Here is an 11863-nt window from a genome sequence, read left to right as displayed (position 1 = left end):
CCAATTTTCTTATAAGCACGTGTGTATTCATCGTGTTCAGAAAACTGTGTAAAAGCGCAACTTATGTCGAATAATTGGATGTAAAAGTGTAAAATGCAAAGCTTGATTCTGAGCAGATGCTAAATGCTTCCCGAACGTGTGACGGTTAGCTAAAAATTAGCATATCTTAGCCAAAAATGTTGACTGGGTGTTAAACACTCTGGAGACACCATAGATGGTAAAATGTATTTTATGGTACTTGAACGTTTGAACGAGCCACAAACCTGCATTACGGCGCCCCTCCTACAGCGGCGCTAAAGAAACATCCGCACAGGTTTCTCCGCACAGAAGAAGCAGCGGTCCATTAGTAGCACTCCTCAGTTCCGTTTGCTAACCGACAACTCATAGAGCCGCAACTATGGAGGAGGCAAAAAACAAAGAGAACAAGCAGCCCGAAAAGACTGATGAGAAGGACAAGGACAAGGAAAAGGGCCAGCAGCCCTCAGGGAAGGATAAGGAGAAAAAAGAGGAGCAAGAATTGGTAAAGTTGCGCAGTTTTCTCATTCAAAGATGTGCTAACTAACGCTACAGGAGCCAGACGTGTTATTTTGCCTTAGTCACTGCCGCTTTGACAACATGGTAGTGCAGGCCGAAGTCAGTGACACTAAGGATAGACAAATAATCAGCTTACATTTACTTGACAGTGGTAATTTTCCAGATAATATATCACGATTCTGACATAATGCCGTGTTATGGTCCCATAAAGATCTGCAAATAAACCCCCACAAATAGCTAACATTAGCCTAGCCTGCTTCAACCGGTAGGCTAACGTTAGCTTACTGGTTGTTACGCCCGCTGCCTTTACTGTCATATCTGTTAGCTTTGCTAGCATGTTCAGCTAGTCAGTAATAGCTTTGCACAACGTAGTGTATGACACAGCAGCTAACATGAAGTCAAAGAAACTCACAGAGCACAAGGATGTTTACTCTGTGTGCTTTTACAATCGTATTGTTAAGCTTGTAGCTGTCTTTATAATGTAGCTAACAATAGGTGTCAATGGTCAGATTATTGTGTTTAGGGTAGTTAGTGGATATGTGGTGTAAATATGAGCATTTATTGCCATCTTTCTTATGCCATGTGAAATATTTAAACATTTGTTATTGGTGAACATATTATGATGCACAAAATACACTGACGGGTTTAAATATAGCTGAATAACGTGGCTCCAAATGTTGACATTTGTTTTTAAAAATTAGTTTTAAAGCCATTTATGCATGTGTGTGTGTATTCTGTGTAATACTGAGTTAATAAACAATAGGTTGCAGTACCTCAAAATGCACCAGCAAGGCATTCACTCTTGGACAGGTTCACCAGACATTAGTTGAGATTTTTTTTTTTTTTTTTTTTTTTTTTTTTACATGGTTATGATGATAAACTACAAAACACACCTTGGTCAGGTGTGAATTACACAGTCAAACGAGTTACTGAATGAATCGAAGGCAATATTCTAATAACAATTTTTTTGATATATTGCAATTGATTTGTGATGTATAACTTGTTAGGGTCAGTGTTGGTCTCATTCAATATCCATATAACATAAATTAGATACTTTGTGATTTGCTAATTGCACTGTTTCAAAATTTTACTTGAAATTGATTAATTGTGATAGCAGTACAGTAATACCCCTATTTATACTTAAATGATGGCTGATCGTTGTTGTTTTTTTTTACCTTTATTGTTACAGCAGGTAATGAACAATACTTGGTAACCTGCAAGTATTAGATGAGCTGGTCACCAAGTTAAATTTAGTTTTCATTTGTCCTTTAATGCAGCTAGTTTAACAGAGATTATTCAAAGCTTCAGTCCATATTGTACAGTCATTTGTCAGATTTGGCAGTGCATGTTGATCCATAATTTCAAAAAAGGCAACAAAAAATAAGTATTGTTGCTTGCATCACAACAGCATCATTTTCAACAGTGGTCATCCCTTTTCTGAGCCAAACCATTGACGGTAGTGGCAGTTGCTGAATGCTCCGTATTTTGTAGTAATGTATTTTCTCATTGCTTCTCAGTCAGAGGAAGACAAGCAGTTACAAGAAGACCTGGAGATGATGGTAGAGAGACTGGGTGTAAGTATTTTATCTTTTTAAACTTGTGTGCGTAGAGATGTAAGAGTCTTTACAAGAAAGAAAACATATTTTCTGCACACTTGCAGGAGAAGAACACAGCACTGTATCACCCTGCACTAGAAGAGCTGCGCAGACAAATCCGCTCCTCAACCACTTCCATGACATCAGTACCAAAGCCGCTGAAATTCTTGCGCCCACACTATGGCAAGCTGAAAGAAATCTACGAGGGCATGGCCCCAGGAGAGAACAAGGTAAGCCTCTGCTGTGCTGTCAGAAAGTAATAAATTCAGGCATGTGCACTTTTTAAAGAGTTTTCTCTGCAGTCACCCTGTAAAAATATGATATGATGTGAGAGCAGGAAAATTATCTTCTTTTTAAGGTTTCCTTGGAGCACAAGTGAATTCTTAGTGATGTTTATGCCAGGCCAGTGTCGAACAATATAGGTTTTACAGGCTGGTATATGTGGATGTTAGTGTGACATTCGATTAAAATCCAAGATTAGAATTAGTTTAAAACAGGGCTTCAGTTGCAGATGTAGAAACACAGAAATGACTTCATGATGTTATGAATTTACTGACTGATGTTCCCTAACCTGTCATACTTCAGGACACCGACATTAACGCTGATTCATTAATGGCATTGAGTTCAAACTCTTTGTTTTTGCAGCATTTCTGTGCCGATGTGGTGTCAGTGCTGGCTATGACCATGAGTGGTGAGAGGGAGTGTTTGAAGTACCGTCTGCTGGGCTCCCAGGAAGAGCTGGCCTCCTGGGGACATGAATATGTCAGGTAAGTCATATTAACTCAGACACCAGTCTTGACTCATCACACACAAATTACATCACTGATGTTAAGGAGAACGTATACAAAATGATGACGTGATTTTTCCTGTTATTAAAGCAGGACGTTATTATGTCTTTGAACTGCTTTATCTTCTGTTTGCTTCATACCTTGATGTCAAATACGTTTCTGTCCCTGTCTTCCAGGCACCTTGCCGGTGAGGTGGCTAAAGAGTGGCAGGAGGTAGAGGAGAATGATAAGACCCAGCAAGAGACGCTGCTGAAACTGGTGAAGGAGATTGTGCCCTACAACATGGCCCACAATGCCGAACATGAGGCGTGTGACCTGCTGATGGAGATTGAAAGGCTGGATATGCTGGAGGACTACATTGATGAGAACGCCTACGGCAAAGTCTGTCTCTACCTCAACAGGTAAGTTCAGGTTTTACATTTTACTCAGAACGCACAAATTTTGTTTTTAGCGTGTCGTTGACATTCTAAAATAGCATGCATTGACTTATCGGTCACTGAAATATGAACATATTATCTCATAACTTTCTGCATCACTTCTCTAGCTGTGTGAGTTACGTTCCTGAACCAGAAAACTCAGCGCTGCTGAGATGTGCCTTGAACATCTTCAGGAAGTTCAACCGTTACCCAGAGGCCCTGCGCCTGGCCCTGATGCTCAATGATGTTGAGCTTGTAGAAAACATCTTCACATCCTGCAAAGACATGTAAGGACCATAATGCAGTGTATCTGAATGACTTACATAGCTCACAACAGGTGTCGAACTTTTAAATAAAAGTGTTGAACACAGACACATTTAAATCCAGTAATGCAAAGGCCCATCTGTTTTGTAATGCCTGTTTTTGTAATTGAACACCCTGTCATATTTAATGGTGTGCATTAAAAACAAACTCCCCTCATCTTTGCCTCTTGCAGAGTCATTCAGAAGCAGATGGCCTTCATGCTGGGTCGCCATGGCATGTTCCTGGAACTTAATGAGGACGTAGAGGACTATGAGGACTTGACAGAGATCATGTCCAACGTGCAGCTCAACAGCAACTTCCTAGCCCTGGCCAGAGAGGTAAGAGAGAGGAGCCCAGCAGTAAATTTCAAAATCATGGTGAATAATAAGCATGCTTGATTTGAAAGTTGTTTATCAGCTATCATATTTTTATGCACGCTTGAAAAGCTGGACAGCATTTCATCAATTTTAGTTGTTGGGATGCCATTTCCAAGGCCTCGTTTCAAATCACACAATACAAATTTAATTGAGATAAAGGCTAATGAAATATGATAAAAAAAATGGAAGATATGGGTAACATAAGCTGTTGTGACAAAAAACATACAAAAACTCCCACATACATAGCTAGTATTGGTAATGACGAAGATAAGTGCTTTAAAAGTTGTGAAATTACCCTGAAACTAGCTTAAAGCTGATGGGGTTAAAAATATAGGACCTGCTTAGAAATCTGAGGGAATTTTATTTGACAAACTAATTAAAGACTTATCAAATGTTGTAGAAATGGCAATGTAAGTGCTACCATGGTCAGCTAAGATGTAACTCTCCAACATTTGGTGCCCTGACTCTGATGTGTGATGTCTGAAACCCACGCAGTGTCAGTGTTCTTTTACACAATTTTAAAATCAATATAATATAATTAGCTCAATTCTATAGATTCTATATGGAATGCATCGGTTCTGTGTGTCCTATGATAATTGCATGGTGCCTAATTAAATAAATAATAAATACCTCCACTGTATGGAACTCTACAGAAAGTAGGAGGAATAAAATGAGGTTACATGAGAGTCAGGGCAGTGTATGTGCATATGAACCCAAAATAGAATAAATTACCTTTGGAGGGGGCGACAAGAGGATGGCAATGGCCTAAAATGATTTCCGTCACTGACACTTGAAGAAAAATGGTCTATGATTCATAGACGGAGATGGGGGATTGTCTCTTAATCTGAACGTCACTCTCAGTGTGACTCAACACATTTCACTTTATTAATAACACGCTCGTCTTTTTCTTCCTCAGTTGGACATCATGGAGCCCAAAGTTCCAGATGACATCTACAAAACACACCTGGAAAACAACAGTGAGTCTCTGACTATTTCATGTGTTCATTCAGGGTTGAGCAGTAGTTTAATGACGGATACGCTGATTGTAAATCAGTCAAGATGAAAGCATCACTGAAAGTAGAATAAGGATAGTCTGATAGATGTTGTTTATTTACTGGACAAATGAATTATTCTTTTCTGCTGTAAAAATGCACGGTTTAGCGCTGTTGCTTGATCTCTGTGCTGTATATGACAGGGTTTGGAGGCAGCGGCTCCCAGGTGGATTCGGCCCGTATGAACTTGGCCTCCTCCTTTGTGAACGGCTTCGTCAACGCTGCCTTTGGGCAGGATAAGCTGCTCACAGATGACGGCAACAAGTGGCTGTACAAGAACAAGGATCACGGTACAAGAAAACACATCCACATATGAAAATGGAGGGCTCTTGTGGCCAGACTGCTCACTTACCCTTTTCTTTAATGGCTGTTTTCCCAGCTAATGTATTGACATCCAGATATCTTTAATTGTTTTGGTTTTATGTGGTCATCTTGGTTTTCCATTAGGTTTTATTTGCTGCTGTTAAGCTGTAATGTCTGTATGTCCTCAGGCATGTTGAGTGCTGCAGCCTCCCTGGGTATGATCCTGCTGTGGGACGTGGATGGTGGTCTGACCCAGATTGACAAATATCTCTACTCTTCTGAGGACTACATTAAGGTATTTTACTTTAGAATGCTGGCAGCATCACAAACACCTGAGCCTCTATTTGTAATTCTTCTTCAGCAGCCCTATGTTTATATGATTGTAGCTTCTTAATGAAATAACCCTGTGGTCCATACATTTCAGAATATCACAGAGTTTCTGCAGGGCATTAAAAAGCAATAATAGTCATTAAATTGATTTTGCGAAAATTACGGCTTTAAATGGTATTAAAAAATCATTAAATTTAATTCTCAGTGGCACTAAAAATTCCTTCCACAGTTTTCAAGAAAAATATTTGATAATAATAATATATAATTATAGACTGATTTGTCAGATATGTGCATCTGCATAACCATGCCAAACCACTGCGATAATTTTTCCGGCCCGTCGGGTACCGGCAGGCTGGACAAGGTGAAGGAAATGGGGAAATGCAAATTCCAGCAAAAATAGCTCGAAAACGTGGAATTCAGAGAATGACTGCAGCCTGTTGGTGGTCAGGGGTGGTTTCCGGATTCAGAAATAGTGAAATGTAGAGACAGTTTTCATATAAAATCATCTTTTACAAAAACCAAACCCGTGTTATTTGTTAAGTTCACGATCATGGCATTACAATTTTACAGTCTAGCATTAAAATGTCATTAAAAGCATGAAATTTGACTGATTTCTGAAGGAAGCCTGTATCAGTACAATGCGTCATCCTCCATAGGACAGAATTCACTGTGTTGATTGAATTAAATCTGCCTTGACTGACTTTTGAATTCTGAACAACACAAGTGTTTGAAAGGTTATTGGTGAGAGAGGAGAGGGCATGAACATGAAGTCCTTGTTTTCTTTTCTCACACTTGCATCCTTGCTGTCTGTGCAGTCTGGTGCCCTCCTGGCCTGTGGGATTGTAAACTCAGGTGTGAGGAACGAGTGTGACCCAGCCCTCGCTCTACTGTCCGACTATGTCCTCCACAACAGCAACGTCATGAGGATAGGAGCTATATTTGGGTGAGGAGAATGTCTGGTCTTAAAGGTTTAAGGCCGTAGTAATTTGTTGTGCTGTTTCTTGTGTCAATGCAATACCCAGATCTCTCTTGTATAGATTCATAAAGTGTTATTTTGTTTTATGTCGTAGGATGACTCGTAGTAGCTGTTTGTCCTGATCATTGTCTGCTTGGTTTCAGACTGGGTCTTGCCTATGCTGGCTCCAACAGAGAAGATGTTCTTTCTCTGCTTCTCCCTGTTATGGGAGACTCAAAGTCCAGCATGGAGGTACAGCTGTGCCTAGATCACTTCTTTACCAGTCGCACAAGAGTCAGTTGGAACATGAAGGAATTAAGCATGTGTGTGTTAAATCTGCAGGTGGTTGGAGTGACAGCGCTGGCATGCGGTATGATCGCAGTCGGGTCTTGTAACGGTGACGTGACGTCCACCATCGTCCAGACCATCATGGAGAAGAACGAACAGGAGTTGAAGGACACATACGCTCGCTGGCTGCCTTTAGGCTTGGGACTCAACCACCTGGGTAGGCGTGGACACAATGAGGGAAACAAAATACGTCACTGCACAATATTTGACTGTTGTTCTGGTTAAAATGTTATAGTAGGCAATTCTGTTTTCCCTGGATCCTGCTTTTTTTCTTTTTGAAACAGCTGCTGTAATTATCGTGTGTGCCATTTCACTGTTCTTAGGTAAAGGAGAAGCAATTGAGACGACCCTGGCAGCTCTACAGGTTGTTCCTGAACCTTTCCGCAGCTTTGCCAACACGCTAGTGGATATCTGTGCATATGCAGGTCGGTCTGACTGTACTGTCTCTTCATGTCCTCCATTAGGGCCGAACAGTTAATCGAGATATTATCAAAACTGGAGCAGCAATTTTTTTGACAAAGACAAAATGTGTCCCGACAACCGTATTTAAGTAAAATATTGTGGTGCTACACAGATGCCCCGGCCTATAAATCATAATCTCCAAACGGAAGAAAGTATGTTTGTTTGATATGGACTGTAGCAAAAATCTCATTTCATGTTTTTTTTTTTTGGTTGATTTGTTGTTTTTTTGACGAAAAGGGGATGAGAAATTTTTATTTTTACTGAAAACGTGACTTCACGCAAATATAATCTGGCGATATTACATTTATATTTTTTCAATATGGATATTGTTTAGCCCTCCCTCAGAAAAGCTAACCATGTACAGGCCTTTCACTGTATAATTGTTATTTAGAAACTTAAATAACCTAAAACTCTGTGCTATGCTTTGCCTCTGCCTCCTCTCAGGTTCTGGTAACGTGCTAAAGGTGCAGCAGCTTCTCCATATCTGCAGTGAGCACTACGAAGCCAAGGAGAAGGAAAAGGAGGAGGACAAGGACAAGAAGGATAAGAAGGACAAAGACAAGAAGGAGACTGCTGCAGACATGGGTTCCCACCAGGTAGAATTACCACGGTTATCCTCATACATCTCTTTTTGAAACTGCATACACTATGGATGCTTTTCTATATCGAGGGGAAAAGAAAAGACATCTAATTTATGTCCTCTTTTCAGGGTGTGGCTGTTCTTGGTATTGCCCTGATTGCCATGGGGGAGGAGATTGGTTCTGAAATGGCACTGCGGACATTTGGACACCTGGTTAGTAGCACTTTGTATTGACTTTTAATCTGTTCCCGTTTCATTTTTTGTTTACTTACTTAATACTTTATCTCATCTAACCTCTTCTCAAACGAAGCACCCTCTTTGTCTGATTAGACCTGACTTTCTGTCTAGATGATGTCAACCTTTTTTCTCTTTACTCCTGTCTGTTCTGTTGTCAGTTACACTGACAGCATAAAAATCTTCTTTCTGTCCCGTGTCAAACAACTTAAGTGGGCAATTAAAATAATCAGACACTTTTGGTTCAGCTGTTGATCTCAGACTTATGCTCACATAAAAGCTCTAATTTTCATTGTTTCCTTTTCACAGCTGCGTTATGGTGAGCCGACCCTAAGGCGAGCAGTGCCCCTCGCCCTGGCTCTCATTTCTGTGTCCAACCCTCGTCTGAACATCTTGGACACCCTCAGCAAGTTTTCCCACGATGCTGACCCAGAGGTCTCCCACAACTCCATCTTTGCCATGGGCATGGTGGGCAGTGGTAAGTTTGATTTCACGCATTATTTGAAAGGGGAAATCTAATATTGGCTGTCATTATCATACATGTTTTTGGTGAAGGCTGTAATGTCCAGTAGCCTCCTTTTAAAGATACACAGTCATCTTAATATAATCATTGTACCAATGCACTTGTTAATCATGTAAAATCCAAAACCCACTAGTGGAGAAATGTCAGATGTTGTGTCGTTACCGTAGAGGTACAGGACTTTATAATGCAGTGAAAAATGAACCCCCAGTGAGTAGAAATGATATAGGAGCAAAACATGCCCAGACATTGCCTGGAGTTCAGAGTATTAATCTAATACATTTTGTGCAGTTTTAAATGAGTTTAACATAAAATGTGTTATAAAAGATAAAATGCAAAACACATGAAAATGAAGACAAAAATGAAGGTGAACCTGAAGCTAGTGGTCTCAGTTAATATTTGAACCCCTTTTGTTAAAATACAGGGTATTGAACTAATGCTGGGCTGTGATTAAATGAATTAATTTAATTAATTAGAGGCTAATTAATTCATTGTATTTTGTCAAATGGCAGTATTTGACACGATAAGCAAAGTTGTTCAATTCAAATAAATTTTGGTTGAAGACTGAATGGATAAATAGACATTATACATGAACTTAAGCAACAAAAATATTCAGGTTTCATTAATATTATTCTGCATTTTTCATCTGTCTACTATATTCACAGATTACTGTAAATTCAAAGTGCAATTATAGCGATTATATTCAACATTTTAAGACTTTTAGTAAATTCAAGCACGGGATGGCTACACCGTTAGTCGGTACCAAGACTGTCGTAGCTAACTTTAGCTCTGATGCTAACAGCAACATGTTTTACATTGAGGTGATGCCATCGGATCAGAAAACTGTTTGTTACACAATTTGCACACAACCACGCTTTTATCCAAGCTGCCATTGGGAAGTTTTTTAAAAGAAAACTTTCCGCCCAACAAGTTAATTTCAGTCTGGTCTTTCTTCACTGTTTACCAAACTTTCTTGCTGATTCAGTCAGTGCATCCTGTGCATCTTCTTCCCGACTGAAAACAGACTTTAGCTTCATTAGCGCCACCTACTGGACTGGAGTGTGCATCAGGGCTACTGGTGAGCTAGAAATTGGGAAACTGAGAAAGTTGCAATTCAATGCGTCATTTTTTTAAATGCATTTTTTCTGTAATTAATAAATCAAAATTAATGCATTAAAGTCCCAGCCCTAATTCAAATATTATATTCTGAGAACACATAAGATGCAAGGTGTGTAGGATGGACAGTAAATAGTTTGGTTGTTTTATGTAAAGTTTGCTCTGTTGAACAATTAAAAGCCCTTTAGTTGAGACTTTTTAGATGACTCATGCCTCAATCATACTGAAAAAACTAACTTATTTCACATATAAAGACGGTTTCCACTGAATTTTGCCACTTGAAAGCCACTGAAGGTTCATGTTGCTTATTTGTCATTGTCAATGAAGCACACTGCCGCCTCCTGACAGTGCCTCTAGAGTCAACTTCCTTGACACATTTAACAGGCTCTTCATTTTTTCCATTTCCTCAGGCACAAATAACGCCCGTCTGGCGGCCATGCTGCGGCAGCTGGCACAGTATCACGCCAAAGATCCCAACAATCTCTTCATGGTCCGACTGGCTCAGGTGGGTGGCAAAACAAAAGACACCCTGTACTAGACGCAAATTAACTTTTGGAAAAGTGTGTGCATGGGAGATTGTTGACTTTCTGCTCTTTGTGCCTCCGCAGGGGCTGACTCACCTGGGCAAAGGCACACTCACACTCTGTCCGTACCATAGCGACAGGCAGCTGATGAGTCAGGTCGCCGTGGCTGGACTCCTCACTGTGCTCGTTTCCTTCCTCGACGTCAAGAACAGTGAGTGCATTTTGCTCATGCTCCCTTACACAAATCCATTACCAGTCTGGAATTTGACAGTTATATTAATGGACATGTTGTCATCTCCCCCTGCCTTTCATTGTGTGCATTACAGTAATCCTGGGTAAATCTCACTACATTCTCTACGGCTTGGTGGCGGCCATGCAGCCACGCATGTTGGTCACATTCGATGAGGAGCTTCGGCCACTGCCAGTGTCCGTTAGAGTTGGACAGGTAAAGCCTTTTAATTTTAAAGGCTACATATAGTGTATAAATAGTTTCAGTCTGTGGAAACACAACCTTAAAACATGGGACTTTTCAGAAACAAATAAATGTGTTGTCTAGGAATACAAGTGTATTACATACAGAAGAATGTATAGAATTTTATAAACAAAAGTAATAAATTCTGGTCTTCGGATATAATGAAATGGTTGTATTATCTGTTCACAGGCTGTGGATGTTGTTGGCCAGGCAGGTAAGCCAAAAGCCATCACAGGTTTCCAGACTCACACCACGCCAGTGCTGCTGGCTCATGGAGAGAGAGCAGAGCTGGCCACAGAGGAGTACCTCCCTGTCACTCCCATCCTGGAGGGCTTTGTTATCCTCCGCAAGAACCCCAACTATGAAACCTAGACTGCACCCGTTCTCACTGGCCTTCCCTCGTGTTTTTAAGGGAAGCCCTCCATGGCTCTTAGCAGTTGTTATAATTAGTTGTTCATTGCATGGCTGAAACGAGCGAGGCAGGCCTATCTTTCTTCTTATGTCGTCCGTGGCCGAGCTCCAGCAGTCATTAAAAATGGATGGATAGGGTCTGGTTAATTGGACTGGTATGACACAGGGAGGGTAAGCTGGGACCTCATCCTCTCCACATAGATGGTTTCCTCACTGCTCTACTTTTGATCCAACTCTCCCACATGTACTGAACCAGCTGTTCAACTGACCCGGGGCCAGTTCAAAAGTGGGACCTGTTCACCACCCTCCTGTATGTTTTTCAGTCATCAGTAAATGAATAACTACTGCTCAGTCCACATCAGTGCTTCAAATGCCCCCCCCCCCCCCCCCCCCAACTACTTTACATCTGCTGTCATCTTTTGTAATTAGATCATTTAAAAGTATGTTTTCTGCATCCCATTTTTCTTTTTTTTTGGTTTTGTTACAGTACTGTAAACGTTTGAATCAAAAATAAAAAGTAAGATCCAAATGTTGGAAATGTGA

The 11863-nt window shown here is 40.5% G+C and overlaps 1 protein-coding gene across 1 annotated transcript; it reads left to right on the top strand.

The window, feature by feature from the left end:
- Positions 1–324: 324 nt before the first annotated feature.
- psmd2 (proteasome 26S subunit ubiquitin receptor, non-ATPase 2) lies at positions 325–11863 on the top strand. Its single transcript, XM_022222374.2, has 21 exons — positions 325–520; positions 2052–2108; positions 2195–2359; positions 2775–2896; positions 3094–3318; positions 3462–3620; positions 3830–3974; positions 4930–4990; positions 5209–5355; positions 5557–5663; positions 6514–6641; positions 6818–6905; positions 6996–7158; positions 7325–7426; positions 7908–8059; positions 8173–8256; positions 8587–8755; positions 10324–10418; positions 10522–10648; positions 10764–10882; positions 11099–11863. The coding sequence occupies exons 1-21, from the start codon at positions 398–400 to the stop codon at positions 11279–11281; spliced, it is 2721 nt and encodes a 906-aa protein (XP_022078066.1). The 5' UTR covers positions 325–397; the 3' UTR covers positions 11282–11863.

The sequence above is a fragment of the Acanthochromis polyacanthus genome, chromosome 13, assembly GCF_021347895.1.
Source record: "Acanthochromis polyacanthus isolate Apoly-LR-REF ecotype Palm Island chromosome 13, KAUST_Apoly_ChrSc, whole genome shotgun sequence".
Lineage (NCBI taxonomy): Eukaryota > Metazoa > Chordata > Actinopteri > Pomacentridae > Acanthochromis > Acanthochromis polyacanthus.
Note: the sequence above shows the minus strand (reverse complement) of the source record. Positions and strands in the feature narration are given on the sequence as shown.

Bases quoted from the DNA above. Each gene is read 5' to 3' on its own strand.
- psmd2 (XM_022222374.2), top strand. From the start codon at position 398: ATGGAGGAGGCAAAAAACAAAGAGAACAAGCAGCCCGAAAAGACTGAT. The intron at 2,109-2,194 runs GTAAGTATTTTA...GCACACTTGCAG, and splicing joins TGATGGTAGAGAGACTGGGT to GAGAAGAACACAGCACTGTA. The intron at 7,427-7,907 runs GTCGGTCTGACT...GCCTCCTCTCAG, and splicing joins GGATATCTGTGCATATGCAG to GTTCTGGTAACGTGCTAAAG.